Source organism: Garra rufa, chromosome 1 (assembly GCF_049309525.1).
Source record: "Garra rufa chromosome 1, GarRuf1.0, whole genome shotgun sequence".
Lineage (NCBI taxonomy): Eukaryota > Metazoa > Chordata > Actinopteri > Cypriniformes > Cyprinidae > Garra > Garra rufa.
Genome location: NC_133361.1, coordinates 39,988,468 through 40,005,153, shown reverse-complemented (window position 1 = coordinate 40,005,153; position 16,686 = coordinate 39,988,468). Strand labels below are relative to the sequence as shown.

Here is a 16,686-nt window from a genome sequence, read left to right as displayed (position 1 = left end):
GCTGCATTTTGGAAGTTCAAACTCGGGGGCACCATAGAAGTCCATTATATGGAGAGAAATCCTGAAATATTTTCTTCAAAAAAACAATTTCCTTACGACTGAAGAAAGAAAGACACGAACATCTTGGATGACAAGGGGGTGAGTACATTATCTGTAAATATTTGTTCTGAAAGTGAACTACTCCTTTAACACCTATGGGTTTTCTTTTAAGTCTAAGCAACTAGCAGTTTACCAAAGGGTTAATTGTCTTTTTTGGATTCAACTTAGACTAATCTAAATTTTTATGTAAATAAAAATGGCTGACTAACTTTTAAGACTAGTCTAAACGTTTTATGTAAACCCCAGGTTGCAAAAACGACTAATAGCGAGCTGATAGTCTTTGGCTGAACTCGCGCCTCTGACGTATTGTATCGCGTCATTCAGTAAGCGGCTACCCGAGAGCACGGCTTCTCTCGCATCTCGCCACCGTAGCTGAAGCAACTGCTATCTCCCTGCGAACCTGCAGTAGGTGACTGGTTTTTACAATCGAAATCCATTTTCTCCAGCTTCAAAACGATATCTTACAATTCTACCTCTGGGAAAATAACGTTGAAAACGGTTCAGTCCTTCACTGCAGCAGACGGTCTTCATGATGTCATCGTATTATCATACGGGGAAAGAGCTGGACATGGCGGCGATGACGGAACCGCTCTGCTTGGAAAGAGGTAATTTACTGTTCCTGTTCATTATGTTCTAACAGGTGCGAGCCGAGTACTGTTTGGAAAATACTCTGGCAGATAGACTTACCAATGAACTGACACGCTCTTAATCAGGTAACATTAATGACCACTGAATGGGGCACATAGTCCCCACGATGTGAATGAATGGATGCCCCCAGTTGGGAGTGCTCGTGTTTGTATTGTTATGCTGGAAATTCATTGAAACAAATAATATATATTATATACAGTCAAACAAAATGTTTTCAGACACCTTCAACATTTCTCACATTATCACAGTTTATTCGCTATAGTTTAGAAAATGGTAGTAGTAAAAAGACTTAAACTGTCAGAACAAATTTATCTTGATAATGTCAGATAACTGATAGAAAGATAACAAAACATGGTCAGGTCAGTGTCAAAATCAAATGTTTGGTTCCAAATTTTTATCAGTTTTTGGATATAATGTCACAGTTTATTTTGATATCCTCACTTACATAAATTGACTATAGTGTCATGCACTCACTAGCAAAAAATATCAAAAACTATATTTGGTGTCTTACATTTTTTTGGTTTGACTGTACATGTCATCTGTGGATGTAGAAAGGCATGGAAGTTAGTTATTTTGCCTATATCTCCATGTTATTTTGTCCTGCTTTAGATGTGTTAATTGGCATAGGTGCTGATAATAATATTTACCTAGTCCCTTTTAATTGTCTTTAGAAAACTAGATGATCTACCATTAATTCTCCATTAATTATATAATACCATTAATTAACTCTGTTATTGAATTTGACACTGTCTTTTTAGTCATTTTTATGGCAGGTATTTAATAAAAATAAATAAATAAAAAGGCCATGAAAGCATAATTACTTAAACCCTATTTGCTTCAAAAAATTGCATTTTCTAATATTGTTTCCTGTATTAACACACTTTAAAATATCATTTATTTCTGTAATGCAGTGCTGAATTTTCATCAGCCATTACTCCAGTCTTCAGTGTCGCATGATCCTTCAGAAATAATTGTAATATGCTAATTTATTATCAATGTTGGAAACAGTTGTGCTACTTTTTTGATTCTTTGATGAAAAAAAACTTTTAAAGAACAGCATTTAAAAAAATACAAGTCTTTTCTAACAATATAAGTGTTTACTATCACTTTTTATCCATTTAACACTTCCTTGCAGAATAAAAGCATTCATTTCTATTTGTATTTGTATTTCTGAAGGATCATGTGACTGAAGACTGAAATAATGATGCTGAAAATTGCAATAATATTTATTTATGTAATACAATTTTTTTCTGTATTTTCGTTAAAATAGATACAGCCTTGATAAGCATAAGAAACTTATTTCAAAAATCCTCCTGATCCCAAACTTTTGAATGGCACTGTATATTTCTGTAATGTTTTATTTTCTGCCAGATGTTTGCAGGGTGATAGAACTGTTGGACAGGCTTCAGAGAAGTGGTGAACTTCCTCCTCCAAAACTCCAGGCTCTACAGAGAGTTTTACAGAGCAAGTTCTGTGCTGCCATCCGAGAGGTAAAGTCTGCTTCAGTCCTTCAAACATAAAGACTCTGTGACTTTGGTTCCATTAAAACTATATTTCACCTTGATTTGAGAAATATATTAAAAACAGTGAAAATATTCACTAATTTGTACATTTTTCTTATGCTGATTTCACAGAACACCAATGGAACATGAATAGCTAGGTATAAAATTAAGGTTTGAAGTGAAATGATGTGTCACCATGTAAGACAGCCCTTTGTTGTCTACCTCCTCCACACGTGTATGCTCTTTTGTCATAAAATTGTGCTGCACTGTTCCTCCTCCTGAATGACTCACTTTCCTGACGCTTTGAGACGGCATCTCACTTCAGCCTCCATATCTCACACCTTGATTTGTAGTAATGGGTTTCAATGGCAGGAGTCCAGTCTGTTCACAACTTGCACAGATATTCTACACGACACTCTTGTCAGACTTACTCAGTTTTCACATGTCCTTCAGATGTCCTGCTCTTTGCGTAGCTGAGAGATAACGTATTCTAGGAAGACAAGATTTTGATCAGTATGTCTACTTCAATTGTGATGTCTACTTCACAAACGACTTCCTTATAAAACTGCACAATGACTTTAATTATTACATGGCTCTTGATTCTTATTCAATGATTTTATCAGTGCTAAAATTTCTAAGTAGTTACTGTCTTTTTCCTCTTGTGTAATATAAATGATTTCTATGAAAATCAATGTCTCATGTTCATTTATTTATTTATTTGATAATCAACAGCTGTGTAACAACCAAGGATGGACAGTCACACAGTCCTTGTCATAAAATGTGTCATAAAATCCTTTTTTTTTTTTTTTTAGGTCTATGAGCAGCTTTATGATACATTGGACATTGTAGGTGGGCCTGAGGTCCGTGCACAAGCCACCGCAAAGGTACCTTTTTACCAAACAATTGCCAGTATGTTGATCAAAAACAATCATATACTTAAGAAAACACTTATTTTGTGTCTTTTTCCAGGCTACAGTAGCAGCGTTTGCAGCCAGCGAAGGCCATGCACACCCAAGAGTGGTTGAACTCCCTAAAACAGATGAAGGGCTTGGGTTCAACATCATGGGTGGGAAAGAGCAAAACTCTCCCATCTACATCTCCAGGGTCATCCCAGGGGGTGTTGCTGACCGACAGGGTGGTCTGAAGAGAGGAGATCAACTGCTCTCTGTTAATGGAGTGGTACGTTGGGACAATATGATTTTGTGGTGTATAACGTGACCACGACCTTGATTTTAAAGGGGTCATGAACTGCCTTTGTTTTTTATTTTGTACTGTTTTTTGAGGTGTTATCAAGATTTTTACATCAAACATCATAATTTAGAAGTAATACACTATTTTCTGTCCTGTTTTTAACCCCCCTCAGCAGGACGCTCTGTTTGAATAGGTGTGGAAGAAACAGCGTACATTCATTCCACATAGATGGACACCGCTTTGATTTAGGTTTAAAATGCATAAATAACTCATATCAAACGATCTGTAAGAAGAGACAAAGCAATAGTGAAAACAGTTACTCACACTTTTGTTGCGACGTCACTGTTGGATCCAATATAGCGGCACAGCTATACAGTCTTTTAGTTTCAAACTTTTTGAGGTTACTAATGTAACTTCGGTTCCCTGATATAAGAGAATGAAGAATATAATACAATGACCTCAAGGAAAGATCAAGGAAATTTTGGTTTCTCAGTTCATGTGCTGTGGTTTTCCAGAATAAGAGACTTCAAAATGTCCTTCATTTGTTCATTGTGTCTAGAGTGTGGAGGGAGAGCATCATGAGAAAGCTGTAGAGCTGCTAAAGGCAGCTCAGGGTTCAGTGAAGCTGGTGGTGCGTTACACCCCTAAAGTCCTAGAAGAGATGGAAGCCAGATTTGAGAAGATGAGAAGTGCCAGGAGACGCCAGCAACATACCAGCTACTCGTGAGTGTGACTTTTTTAATATCTTTTGCTTTCCCACCTTATTTTTTCTCCGTTGTTCTCTTTGCTTTTTCTTCATCTCTCAGTCGATCATTAATCAGAAGACATGTTTGTTTCTTCAAAAGTCATACAGTAAAATGAGAGAAGTCTCTTATGCTCGCCAAAGCTGCATTTATTTAATCAAATTAATAAAATATTATTACAATTTAAAACGGTTTTGTTTTATTTATTTTAATATTTTAAAATATAATTTATTCCTGTGATGTCAAAGCTGAATTTTCAGCATCATTACTCCAGTCTTCAGTGTCACATGATCCTTCAGATATCATTCTAATATGCTGATTTGCTGCCCAAGAAAATTTTTCCAGGATTCTTTGACGAATAGCAAAAAAGATCAGCATTTATTTTTTTTCTGTCACTTTTGATCCATTTGAAATTGAATACATCCTTGTTGAATAAAAGCACTCACTTTCTCCAGATCTTACTGAACGGTAGTGTAACTCATTTATTTTGTATTTATTACAGTAGACAGTGTGTACAACAGACTGTTAAAATTAATCAAATATAAGGTAACATGTTAAAGGATTAGTTCACCCAAAAATGAAAATTGTGTCGTTAATTACTCGTTCCAAACCTGTAAGAACTTCATCCATCTTTAGAACACAAATTAAGATATTTTTGATGAAATCTGAGAGCTTTCTGACCCTGAATAGACAGCAATGAAACTGATACGTTCAAAGCCCTGAATGGTCGTAAAGACATCGTTAAAATAGTCCATTTGACATCAGTTAGAATACTTTTTGTGTACAAAGGAAGATTCAATTAAAAGAATAAAGTCTTTGTTTTATTTTTATTTTCTGTGAACGCAAAAGTATTCTCATAGCTTCATAATGTTACAGTTGAACCACTGTTGTCAAATGGACTATTTTAACAATATCGTTACTACCTTTCTGGGCCTTAAACGTTTCAGTTGCGTTGCTGTCAGGGTCAGAAAGCATTCCGATTTTTAAAAAATCTTTTGATTTTTGTGTTCTGAACATGAACGAAGGTCTTACAGGTTTGGAACTACATGAGAGCGAATAATTACTAGCAGAAATGTCATTTTTGGATGAACTATCCCTTTAAATGTCTTCAATGATATTCTATTGAATGTGCAAGTAGCCTCTCTGTATTTTGAGATATCACCCATTGTTGTCTTTTCACCGACAGATCTTTGGAGTCCAGGGGATAACCAATCTCACCTTCGGACTGACCTGCTGATCCATTCTCCCACCCTCTCTGCTCCTATAGGACGACAGAAGACCCAGAGGAGATCAGTGTAGACTACCCTTAGCTATTTCTGTGTTAGTGGAACGATCTCAAAACATGTAGACCTCAAATATACTATTTTCCCTGGCCATGCAGAGGGAGAGACTGCATAGTGCATCTGGTCTGTCTTGAGTCTAATTTTCTATTGTATTCTTATGTGGAACCTGCACCCTGTGATATTCTCGGGGGTTGTGTGTGTGTGTGTGTGTGTGTGTGTGTGTGTGTGTGTGTGTGTGTTAGCACAGAAGAGAATGTGCAAAATTGGCTGGTACAGTATGTGTACTTATAGAACTTTGTGTCGTAGGATCATTGCTGAACTGAATGGCATGATGGCTCCTACTTAAAGCATTATTCATTCACTCATGTGTCGAGTCAGTCAAGTGTTTCAGAAGACATGCATTGACAATAGTGTTAAAGCTATGCATCCCATTTCTATAAGTATTCTTGTATCTTGTGTTCTGCTCTGTGTGAACTACATCAAGAGTACACAAACACTGTTATCGCAAAAGACACTTCCTGAATGATCTGATTGCTCTGTACTAAGCATGAACAGATTGCTCCGTACAAAGCATGCCACACTCAAATACGGTCGTCATGAAAGTGTGCTGCTATGAGTGGCTTTGCGCTGCCAGTCATAGTGCCTGTTTAATGCTTGAATTTTTCAGTTTATTTATTTATTTATTCATACATTAAAACCAACAATGTAATTTAATAGTCTGGTGAGTAAATGTATGCCCACAAATATAAACATTTACCATGATAACAGTCGTTTGACAAAATATCATAGCTATTTTAATGAAATACCATATTTAATTTCATATTCTTGTTGTAATAGTGAAAGTGAGCATTTGCATTATGGTTTATTAGAATTTAATTGCTATGAAAATTTGGATTAATTGTCACGAAAATAATATCACAATGTACTTTTTCTTCCTTTCTTTTGATTTTTGGAGTGAAATTTGACTGGAATAGGACTTGATAAATACGTTTTTATAAATGTTATTACATTAATCTCTAATGTGAATGGACACAAACACTTTCACAAACTTTCCTAACCTATGTATAGTAGTTACAGACATTACTGTTATTTATTTATTGTTTGTTTGTTTCAGATGTTTTTTTCTATTTAACGTTAGGTTCACGTTTCTCGGAAACGGATATTTAAGTTCAATGTTTAAAGGGATAGTTGCCCCAAAAATGAAATTCTGTCATTAATTACTCATCCTCATGTCGTTCCAAAACCATAAGACCTTCTTTCATCTTCGGAACACAAATTAGGATTTTTTGATGAAATCCGAGCGCTCTGTGTACTCTCATGGACGCGCTTTCGTTTCCATAGCAGCACATAAGCGTAAACTAGGCAGACTCCATTCCTATGGATGGAGGCAGCATGACTGAACACATAAACGGTCTTATCAGTAATACGTACTTTGTCTAATTTTCGACGGACTAGACTTTCTATACCTCTTTAGTTGTTTATTTAAAATTTTGGGGGGCAGTGCCTAAAGCGAATGGATAACCAGAGACGAAAGGTCAAAACCAGCACAACCGTTGGACATGCGTATCTACAACCTTCCCCGTTTCATTTTAAAACTTGCAAGGTAGGCACATCAAACTGGGTTACCAACCAAGTTTGTTTTATTAAAAAAAAATACTGTAACCATAGTTATTACAGCAACGTCTTTGACCAAAAACGAAACTGAACACATTAACAAAGAATTTAGTTCGAAGGACGCTAACCGATAGTTGTAGAATTACGCTTTGTAAGTTAATATGGTGTTTTTGTTGCTGTTCTTGATATGGAAGACCTTAATAATATTAAAACATCATAAACCTCAAGTTTAAGTGTCTTAGTCATTAACCTTTCTTGTTGACGGACCTAATGGGACACAGCCGAAGAAACAAGATGTCGAGTTGGGTAGATTACTTACAAAGTGTAATCTGTTACTGATTCCAAATTACATGACAAAACTTGTAGTCAATAACGTAATCCATTACATTACACATTTTAGGTAATGTAATCAGATTACTTTTAACTTGTTTATCGCATTGATCTAAATAAGATAATCTTGTACCATATTGACAAAAAAATACAAAAAGTAAGAAAATATATTACATTTGTTGTTATTAACAACATGAAGTCCATTAAACCTGACATTAAGTCTGGTGTTTGTGAGAGAACTGCAGGGGGTTTAATGAAAAGCTAATAATTAGATTAATCATAAAAAATGTTAAATTAAAATAAATAATTTTTAAAAAATCAATATAAAAAAATACACAAAAATATATATTTTGTTTACCTGCATGTCATGTGACCATAAACAACGTCAGAGAACTAAAAATTTTAATATAAACCACATATAAACTTTCTAAATGTGTACACAGTGGGCTATTTTAAAAATGAAAATGTAAACAATAAAAAAGGTAATTAGGGAGAATCAATAAATTATGAATAATTTATTGCTATTGTGTAAATAATATGTAAACATGTAATCCATAAAAGGTAAGCGTAGTCTGATTACAAGTGTTTTAAAATGTAACTTACTCTAATTACAGGTACTTAATTATTGGAATCTGATTACTTAATCTAGATTACACGTAATCAGTTATGGTCATAATATAGATACCTTCAACCACTTTCTTGTCACTGCCCCAGAATGCCCCTCTTCCACCAGTCCTTCACGGCCAGAACAGAGTGTCGGCCTCTGCTCACTTCTCTCTCACCTCGCACACTGAGCACGACAGAAAGCCACTGAATGGGCCTCTGTACAATGAAATCCACTCTAAAGCCCCTGCGCACTGGACCACGCACTTCCTCAATGAGCTGGCCCAGAGGGTGAGTTGTGTGAGTTTTTATTGGAGAATGTCTTTTTTATTGTTTTTTTGGAGTTTTATGTCTTCATCTATGTCATTTGCATGGGTCCTCCGCAGCTCAGAGACCGGCCGACATTGAGAGTGGTCTCCAACCCCATCAGTGAAATGCAGGACCGCTACAGAGGTCAATCAGCAACACGTGAACCTCCAGCGGAACACTTTAGCACGATGCAGGTGAGATTGAACATAATAGGCCTAGGCAAAGATTTCACTCATCCTGTTTCAGAACTAAAGATGCAAGATAAAAAACATTGCACATCTAACAGGAGAATCAATGTACAGTAAGTGCTTTTAGGAACATTATGATCATTTCTGTTTTTACATCTAAAAAATAATCCCATTCACTTCCATTTTTAATGTCCCACCATCCACCTTATTTTTCAATGCAGAAGTAAGCTGCTTTCTGGTAATGTGTTAGACTTCCGGTTTATTAGCCTCTGTTGGGAAATAATGAGAATAACAACACGCAGTAAACACTAAAACTGTCTGCACTACAAACCACTGTGTTCATAATTAAGATAATACATTAAAATAATATGCTAAGACACACCAATTTGCAATATCAAGAAGCAAAACAGGCTGTTTTATACAGCTAAAAACAGCTGGAAGTAGATGAGACTGTAAGCCAGGCACATTAAATTTACAAATGGCTGTGCCTGATCTTAAGAGGAAAAATAAAGGGGATAATCCAGATTTTTGTTTTATTAATATATATATATATATATATATATATATATATATATATAAATCAGTAATCAACATTATGCCACAAATGCTGTCGACTGAAGTTAAAGGGATAGTTTACTCAAAAATGATCTTTCTGATATCATTTGCTGCATAGATGTGTAAGTAGATGCCTTATTATCTATATCTGCAATAGACTTCAGCAGGTGGTTTTGAACTGACATAATGCAAAAAGACGAAGGCAATAGCTAGCACAACATTAAAAAGTAATAGTTTATATAACCTGTAATATTGACTTAATACATATTAAAAACACAAACCAACACATTCTAACCTGTGAAAGTTTATCCCATTTCTTCGGAAATGTAAATTTCTGTGCATTTTACAACCAGATGCTGTGCAATATTGTGGCATCTTGGAAAACACATTGATTTTTGCTGTAAATGATGACACATTGTCTGTTCCAAGATGACAGGCTGGCTAATGTGTCTGGAGCAGTTGAATGTGGCACCTACCTATCCACCTTTTTCTTCAAAGCAGAAGTAAGCCTATGGCTGAGACATCCGGTTTATTGTCCGCTATAGGAAAATAATGAGAAGCATGCAGTAAACGATAAAACTGTCTGCACTACAAATCAGTGTGGTCAGAATGAAGATGATACATCAAAATAATATGGTAAGACACACTTATTTGCAATAGCAGGCAGCAAAGTAAGCAAATTTTTATACAGCTAAAAATAGCTGGACGCAGATGAGACCGGAAGCCAGACCCATAAAATGTACACGTGGCCACGCCCATTTTTTTTGGGAAGAAAAAGGTGGATACATATCTATGATTTACTCACCCTCATTTCATTCCTAACTTGCATGACTTACTTTTTTTCTGCAAAACACAAAAGAAGATATTTTAAATGTGTTGGTAACCAAACAGTTGTGGTAACCATTAAAGGCACAATATGTAAGATTTCGCTGCTAGAGGTAGCATATTCAGAATCAGAATCAGAATCAGAATGAGCTTTATTGCCAGGTATGTTTACACATACTAGGAATTTGTTTTAGTGACAGAAGCTCCACAGTGCTACAGAATGACAGTGACATGACAACACAGATTATAAATAGAACAATATACAAGTATACAAGACAGACAATGTGCAAAAATAGCAGACACAATATACAAAAATATTCAATTTACTATGTACAGGTATATTAGGTGCAATATTTGAATGTAAGTAAGTATGTGCATTAAATAAAATAACTGAGTAATGAGTAAAGAGTGTATAATAGTGTTAGTGATATATTCCATGATCAAGTGTTCATGAGATGGATTGCCTGAGGAAAGAAACTGTTTCTGTGTCTGGTCGTTTTGGTGCTCAGTGCTCTGTAGCACCGACCAGATGGTAAAAGTTCAAAAAGTGAGTGTGCTGGATGTGAGGGGTCCAAAATGATTTTGCCAGCCCTTTTGCGTACTCTGGATAAGTACAGATCCTGAAGGGTAGGGAAGGTTGTACCAATGATTTGTTCAGCTGTCCGGACTACCCGACGTAGTCTTCTGAGATCAGAGTTGGTAGCTGAGCTGAACCAGATAGTAATTGAAGTGCAGAGTACTGACTCAATGATGGCAGAGTAAAACTGTTTCAGCAGTTCCTGTGGCAGGGTGAGCTTCCTCAGCTGGTGGAGGAAGTACAGCCTCTGCTGGGCCTTTTTTGCAATGGAGTCTTCAAGACAATATTCAAGACAAACAAATAACCAAAGGTGTAGTTTGATGACGTAATGATTGAGTGGAATCATGGGAGTTGTTGTCTTCATCCCCACAGCCGATGCAATCCGTTGGGACTCAGGCAGAAATCATGTTTATGGATGAGCTATTGTGTTAAATACTTATAAAGGTCACTGTAGTATGAAGCAGGGTGGGCCTAAAAGTCGTGGAAATGAAACAAGGCCGCTGGAGCGATTTCTAATGAAGGATGAGTGTGATACACGGCTCGAAAGCAGCAGAGCTTTTATTATGCCACAGTTGACCGCTTCCGCTTCTTCCGGTCTTGCGTATGTAGGAAAAAGCATTGTCGTTTTATCATACTAGATACATCTGAGTGTTTTGAAAGTTCGGCTATAATGCGTTCTTCACCTGTCTAATAAAATGCATAACATTTTAGTGTCTTTGGGGTTTCCTTGTTTTCTCCAAATAAAACCAGAAAATCAAGGGTATATGACGTCATTTGCAGGCGACGCAAAGACACGGTCTGTTAAACTCGTTAAAACTGATTATTTTTCTGGATTTAAACATTCTTGGAAACATTGGGATAATGTAAGTACACACACCTGCAAAATATATAACACTATTTAAGTGTTTTTTTTTTGGATATTTTAATCAAAAAATCTTACATATTTGGGTTCCACTAAAGAAAGTAGGTCATACATGGTTGAAATGAAAGAAGGGAGAGTAACTGAATGTTGATTTTTGGATGATCTCTTTAATTTGTATTGAACCCAGAATATTCCTATAAAGGTAAATTGTGCACTATAAGTAGGCTTAGGGAGCCACATGAAGCCTCTTTTTTTGAGAGTGGAGAATAGAAATTTATTTTTGAAACGTTAGGGAGTACCGATTTTCAAACATCAATATTAAAAATGCTAATTCATGCAAAGTATCTTAATAGTTGGCTCTCATACCATTAGGATTTAGAAGCACTCCACAGACAGCAGTTTTATCTCCACTGGAGCTTCTATGCCGATGGAATGACTCACACTTCTCTTGATTTTAATCAGGCACTGTACAGACAGCTGGAAGCAGCTCAAACGGGGTTTATGCAGGAACCAGTCCGTAGCACAACCAAGACCGACTTCAAGCACTATAACAGGTAATTCTCCACCACCAGAGGGCAGTGTGAATGCATTTATAGATTAAATGCTAATTCTGAGATCTGAGGTCAGCAGTGGTGGTTTCTCAAAACTGATGACGGAGATCAAAGGGTTTACCAACCTGATTCAATCCCAAAATGGAGGGTAATGTACTATTAAAGTAATCTGCTTTCTAGATGCCATTAGTGCAAAGCATTCATTCCCAGAACACCAGAGGTGATGTAAATCTTAAATGTAGCCTATAGTGAATCATGTGCAGTTAAAGCTCCAAGTAGTCCCAGTCTTTTGACTGTGTGTAGCATCACAGATATCATGCACTGCTTTAATTATTTAGAATTACAGTGCACATTACACACTCTACACTCTACACAGGTTATTCAACTAAACAAAAAATCTTTATAGAGCTTTTTTTAAAGTAAAGAATGAGCTCCGCCATTCTAACTTCAGATTGGATGCTCTTCTGTTCCGGTCTCCATAGGAACCCATTCAAATAGTGCCCATCTGTTTTTAATGTAGCTAACATCGACAGCTTTGTGTCATCTACACAATCAATAAACTTTGAGGAGTAAGGCACTGACAAATGACAATCATTGCGACCTTGCAAAGTGATGGCGCTATTGAGCCATGTGCTTTTTAAATACATTTTAATAGGTTTAACATGAGATTATCAGATCGGAATATATACTGATTTGATTTTGACTAGAAACACTGGAAACCGGAAATGCAAAGCATCCTTCCGGTTAAGAGTCAGGCGTGACTTCAGGAAAAATGTCTATACATGGTCAGTTTAACAAACGGTATGTTTAGGGTCAGAACTGATCACAAGTTTTTTTTTAGGTGACGAAAAAGGGTAGTTTAACGAAAAATGAGAATTCTGTCATTAACTCACCCTCATATTGTTCCAAACCTGCAGGATTTTCTTTCTTCATTGAACACAACAATGTTATTTGTGCATACAATGTTGTGGTATAAACAAAGCCTGTTGAAAGACTCTTCTTTTATGTTCAGTAGAAGAAAGAAAGTCATATGTTTGGAACAACATGAGGGTGAGTAAATGATGACAGAATTTCAACTTTTGAATGCACTGTCCCTTTAATTATCATTAAGCTTAAAGGGATAGTTCACCTCAAAATTAAAATTCTGTCATTAATTATTCACCCGCATATTGTTCCAAACCCGTAAAACCTTTATTCGTCTTCAGAACACAAATTGAGATATTTTTTATGAAATCCGAGAGCTTTCTGACCCTCCATAGACAGCAAGGGTCGGTCTAGAAAGGCAGCAAAAACATTGACAAACTAGTCCATCAACTAGGCATCAAAGGAACACGCATGTATCGTGGTACTCTCCGAAATGGCACTTGTGTGTCGCGGAGGAGAAGAATTGTCGAATAAAGTTATCTAAAGTAAAAATTTTTACGCAACAAAAAGTATTCTCGTAGCTTCATAAAATTATGGTGGAACTGATGTCACATAGACTATTTTGTCAATGTTCTTGCTACCTTTCTGGACCTTGAACATGGTAGGATCCTTGCTGTCTATGGAGGGTCAAAGAGCTGAAAGCTTTCAGATATCATCAAAATATCTTAACTTGTGTTCTAAAGATGAATGAAGGTCTTATAGGTTTTGTATGACATCAGGGTGAGTAATTAATGACAGAATTTTCATTTTTAAGGTTCATCCAGCTTTGAATTTGCGGCATTAGATGGATACTTCATTTTTCATGTTGGCCTACTGCAGGCCTGATTGAAGTGATTTAGTGAAGCATCGCTCATCTCACCTCCTGGCCTGGCCTCCTGTACCTTGTCAGCTCTTGATTGGTGGGCAGCACTCAAGGTCACAAACACATATTGACATTAATTTACACACCTCTTCACAAAAAGTCTATGTATGAGAGTGTTTCATATCGGGAATGTCTCTCTTTGTGCATGTTTTTTAACTGATATGTCTGCTTTGCTGACTTCATAACTAAGAACAAATTGTTTTAAGAGCACTTAAACCTTCTTCCTGTGTTTTAGCTCTTTTATTGAGGCAGCAATGGTATGGAGTATACAAAGACATTTCCTTATGCTAAGGAATGAAGAGCTTTAGTCTCAGAGGACCCACAATCCCCCAAATGTGTTTCTATTGACAAAGTAATATATGAGCTAAGTGAATGGTCAGCATAGTGATACGGCAAGAAGATAATGGACCTCAAAGCACTAGTACGTGCAGGCAATGTATTAATTCTTGTCTGAGAGCCTTCTGGCTTTTCTGTCCACACTAAATCATGTTCTTTTTCTTAGTTATTGATAATCCTCTTTTTCAGGTCAGATTTGTCTTCTCGCTCTGTCTTGGATGCAGCTACCTTTAATGGGACCCTTACCAAGAGCGGAGCTCACAGCCAACTTCCTGCTCACAAAGCTCCATCCACTTTATCATGTCAACCCCGGCTGCCTCGCCCACCTCTTCCCGTGCCCCACAGGGGTAAAAGTAGTCTGTATATGGACAGTTTTACTGTACCTGTGCCTCCCCCAACATCGCAAGCTGCTGATGTTGCACAAAGCAGGGTGAAATGGCAAGAATATGGTGGTAGAGATGTGCTACTGGACATTTTAGGTGTCCCTAAAATGTATAGCACTGAAAATCAGACATATGGAAGAAATAAGATGTCTATGGTATAAGAAAAAAGACAAACTAGGGTGGATGGTTTGATTTTCAGTTCTGCTATAATTGATCTGAACTTCAAAAAATGGTTTCATCAATATTGCTTAATTTCCATTCTTTTCTTGTGTCACTCAGAGGTTCGGTAATAAATGGAGAACAAAAACATGTTAGAAGTGACTGGTGGAAACATTATTGATTTATTGATCTGGAGCGTGTGCCTCTATGTATGTATTCTTTATCCTTAAAGGGATAGTTCACTCAAAAATGGAAATTCGAACGTCATTCAAAATGTGTGGAACACAACAGGAGATATTTTAAAGATCGTTCAGCATTTTTGTCCATACTCTGAAGTCGTTGATCAAATTTTTGTCTAATGTTCCACAGAAGAAAAAAGACAAAGGTTTAGAACATGAAGGTGAGTAAATCTTTCTCAGTGTGCCCTAATAGACTATATATAATGATTTAGTGCGTTTTATATAAAATATATGCTTCTGTAGATTGCAGGAAATGTGCTAAAAATCCCAGGGGGAAATGCTGCAAGTGAAGAGGGAAGACCAGGAAGAGACGGAAATAACGCTGAGGAGGCAGTTGGCTGCACACCTAGACAACCCAAGAGGGTTGCACTGTAGTGTGTGCTTAAACACTACCTTACTCCACTCGTGATCTCACGAAGAGAGCCTAAAACAAAACAGAGAGTGTGGTAATGGGAAAAATATAGAGAACTTGTAAGAATATTGCAATTTAGTCCAAATTATGTCCCACCCAGTTTCCTCCACCTACTTGCTCTTGCGACATTTCGCTCTCCTCCCCCAGCTCTGCCTTTGGCAATGTGCCAAAGAGAAAGAGAGAGAGAGAGAGAGAGAGAGAGAGAGAAGAGAGTGCAAGCATGACTGATATAAGGCCATATAGGGAAGCTAGATGAATAAAAATTAAGAAGCAGGTGAAGGCACAGATTATGAAACAGTGGTAGATTTATCTTTTAGAGAACTATCAAAAGCAAAAAAATAGGCAGTTAATAGTCATTTATAAATGGTCAGAAATCATCATTATTAACCATATCTAGACATCTATGACCTCTTATTGTCCTTGGGTTTTCTTATTGTAGACTGGGGTATATTTTGATTTGAATATTCTACAATCTAGCCTACAATTTTTAGAAGATTCCAAATGTTGGTGTGTCCCTTAAGGATATTATTTTTTCGGTATCCGGCTGCGTTTGCCTTGCTTGAATTATCTGATTTTCTTTAGATGTTGAGTCTGGTTATGCAGAATTATGTGACCTAGCCTGGTGCTTATTCTAATTGGTGTAGCATTGTTGGCTCTTTCACACAGAGACACAAACTGCACCGTCTTGTGAAAAGGGAGACAAATATCTGTACGGACTGACTGGAGAACAGGGTTATAGATTTGGTAATTTATGGCCCCTGGAAACACAATGACCAAGGTAAAAGACACATTCCTACTGGCCAACAGGTCTTTCAACATGCTATTTGTTCCACTTTCTGTAATTTCTTCTATCTATCTATCTATCTATCTATCTATCTATCTATCTATCTATCTATCTATCTATCTATCTATCTATCTATCTATCTAGCGACATGGATTGTAAACTTATAGCCTATATTTAATTAACGTTATGTTTTTTTTAATATAATTCTGCGTTAAGAAATAGGTTTATGAATGTGTTTAGAAATGTATTTTTCTTTTAAGGATTTAAAAAATCATGTCTAAAGATAACACTAGTGGAAAAGCCGGAAATAGCGACAGGTTTGTTTCTTGGCGTGTATATGGTTAAATGGCACAGGGTGGGGTTTGGGGAGGGGGCACCAGCTGCCACCTTTCCCTTTAAAGAGCTAAAGGGAGGGAACAACACAGAGGGATCCCATGTCACCATTAGATTAAGGAATAAATTGCATGGAAATACAGATTTACAAAACAAAACCATCGACAGAAAAAGGGAGGGAAAAACGAACGGAAGAAATAACTGAGCCAGCTTAAGGAGTAACATTTCTAGTCGTGCCCGGCAAGCTGCTTGTTCGGCATAAATAATTTCAAACAGACCTCTCAGTCTGCAACTAAAGACCTGGTTCTGGTCTTTTTTAACCCTGGACAACGGGAACAGGTGAAGATACGGAAGAAAGGATGCTAAAACTGAGA

The 16,686-nt window shown here is 36.8% G+C and overlaps 2 protein-coding genes across 2 annotated transcripts; both read left to right on the top strand.

Moving 5' to 3' along the window:
• The first annotated feature begins 333 nt into the window (after positions 1-333).
• On the top strand, positions 334-5,585 carry lin7b (lin-7 homolog B (C. elegans)). The gene is made up of 6 exons (XM_073840550.1): positions 334-704; positions 2,119-2,237; positions 3,062-3,133; positions 3,219-3,428; positions 4,000-4,163; positions 5,370-5,585. The coding sequence occupies exons 1-6, from the start codon at positions 629-631 to the stop codon at positions 5,389-5,391; spliced, it is 663 nt and encodes a 220-aa protein (XP_073696651.1). The 5' UTR covers positions 334-628; the 3' UTR covers positions 5,392-5,585.
• Positions 5,586-6,328: 743 nt separating this feature from the next.
• Positions 6,329-15,180, top strand: saxo3 (stabilizer of axonemal microtubules 3). Its single transcript, XM_073840561.1, has 5 exons — positions 6,329-7,069; positions 8,125-8,304; positions 8,400-8,516; positions 11,792-11,883; positions 14,192-15,180. The coding sequence occupies exons 1-5, from the start codon at positions 6,980-6,982 to the stop codon at positions 14,544-14,546; spliced, it is 834 nt and encodes a 277-aa protein (XP_073696662.1). The 5' UTR covers positions 6,329-6,979; the 3' UTR covers positions 14,547-15,180.
• The last annotated feature ends 1,506 nt before the right edge of the window (positions 15,181-16,686 follow it).

What these genes read in the sequence shown, in the direction of transcription:
- lin7b (XM_073840550.1), top strand. Translation starts at nt 629, where the DNA reads ATGATGTCATCGTATTATCATACGGGGAAAGAGCTGGACATGGCGGCG. An exon ending in ACCGCTCTGCTTGGAAAGAG is followed by an intron (nt 705 to 2,118) that starts GTAATTTACTGT and finishes ATTTTCTGCCAG; the next exon opens with ATGTTTGCAGGGTGATAGAA. An exon ending in TCTGTGCTGCCATCCGAGAG is followed by an intron (nt 2,238 to 3,061) that starts GTAAAGTCTGCT and finishes TTTTTTTTTTAG; the next exon opens with GTCTATGAGCAGCTTTATGA.
- saxo3 (XM_073840561.1), top strand. Translation starts at nt 6,980, where the DNA reads ATGGATAACCAGAGACGAAAGGTCAAAACCAGCACAACCGTTGGACAT. An exon ending in AACACTTTAGCACGATGCAG is followed by an intron (nt 8,517 to 11,791) that starts GTGAGATTGAAC and finishes GATTTTAATCAG; the next exon opens with GCACTGTACAGACAGCTGGA. An exon ending in GACTTCAAGCACTATAACAG is followed by an intron (nt 11,884 to 14,191) that starts GTAATTCTCCAC and finishes CCTCTTTTTCAG; the next exon opens with GTCAGATTTGTCTTCTCGCT.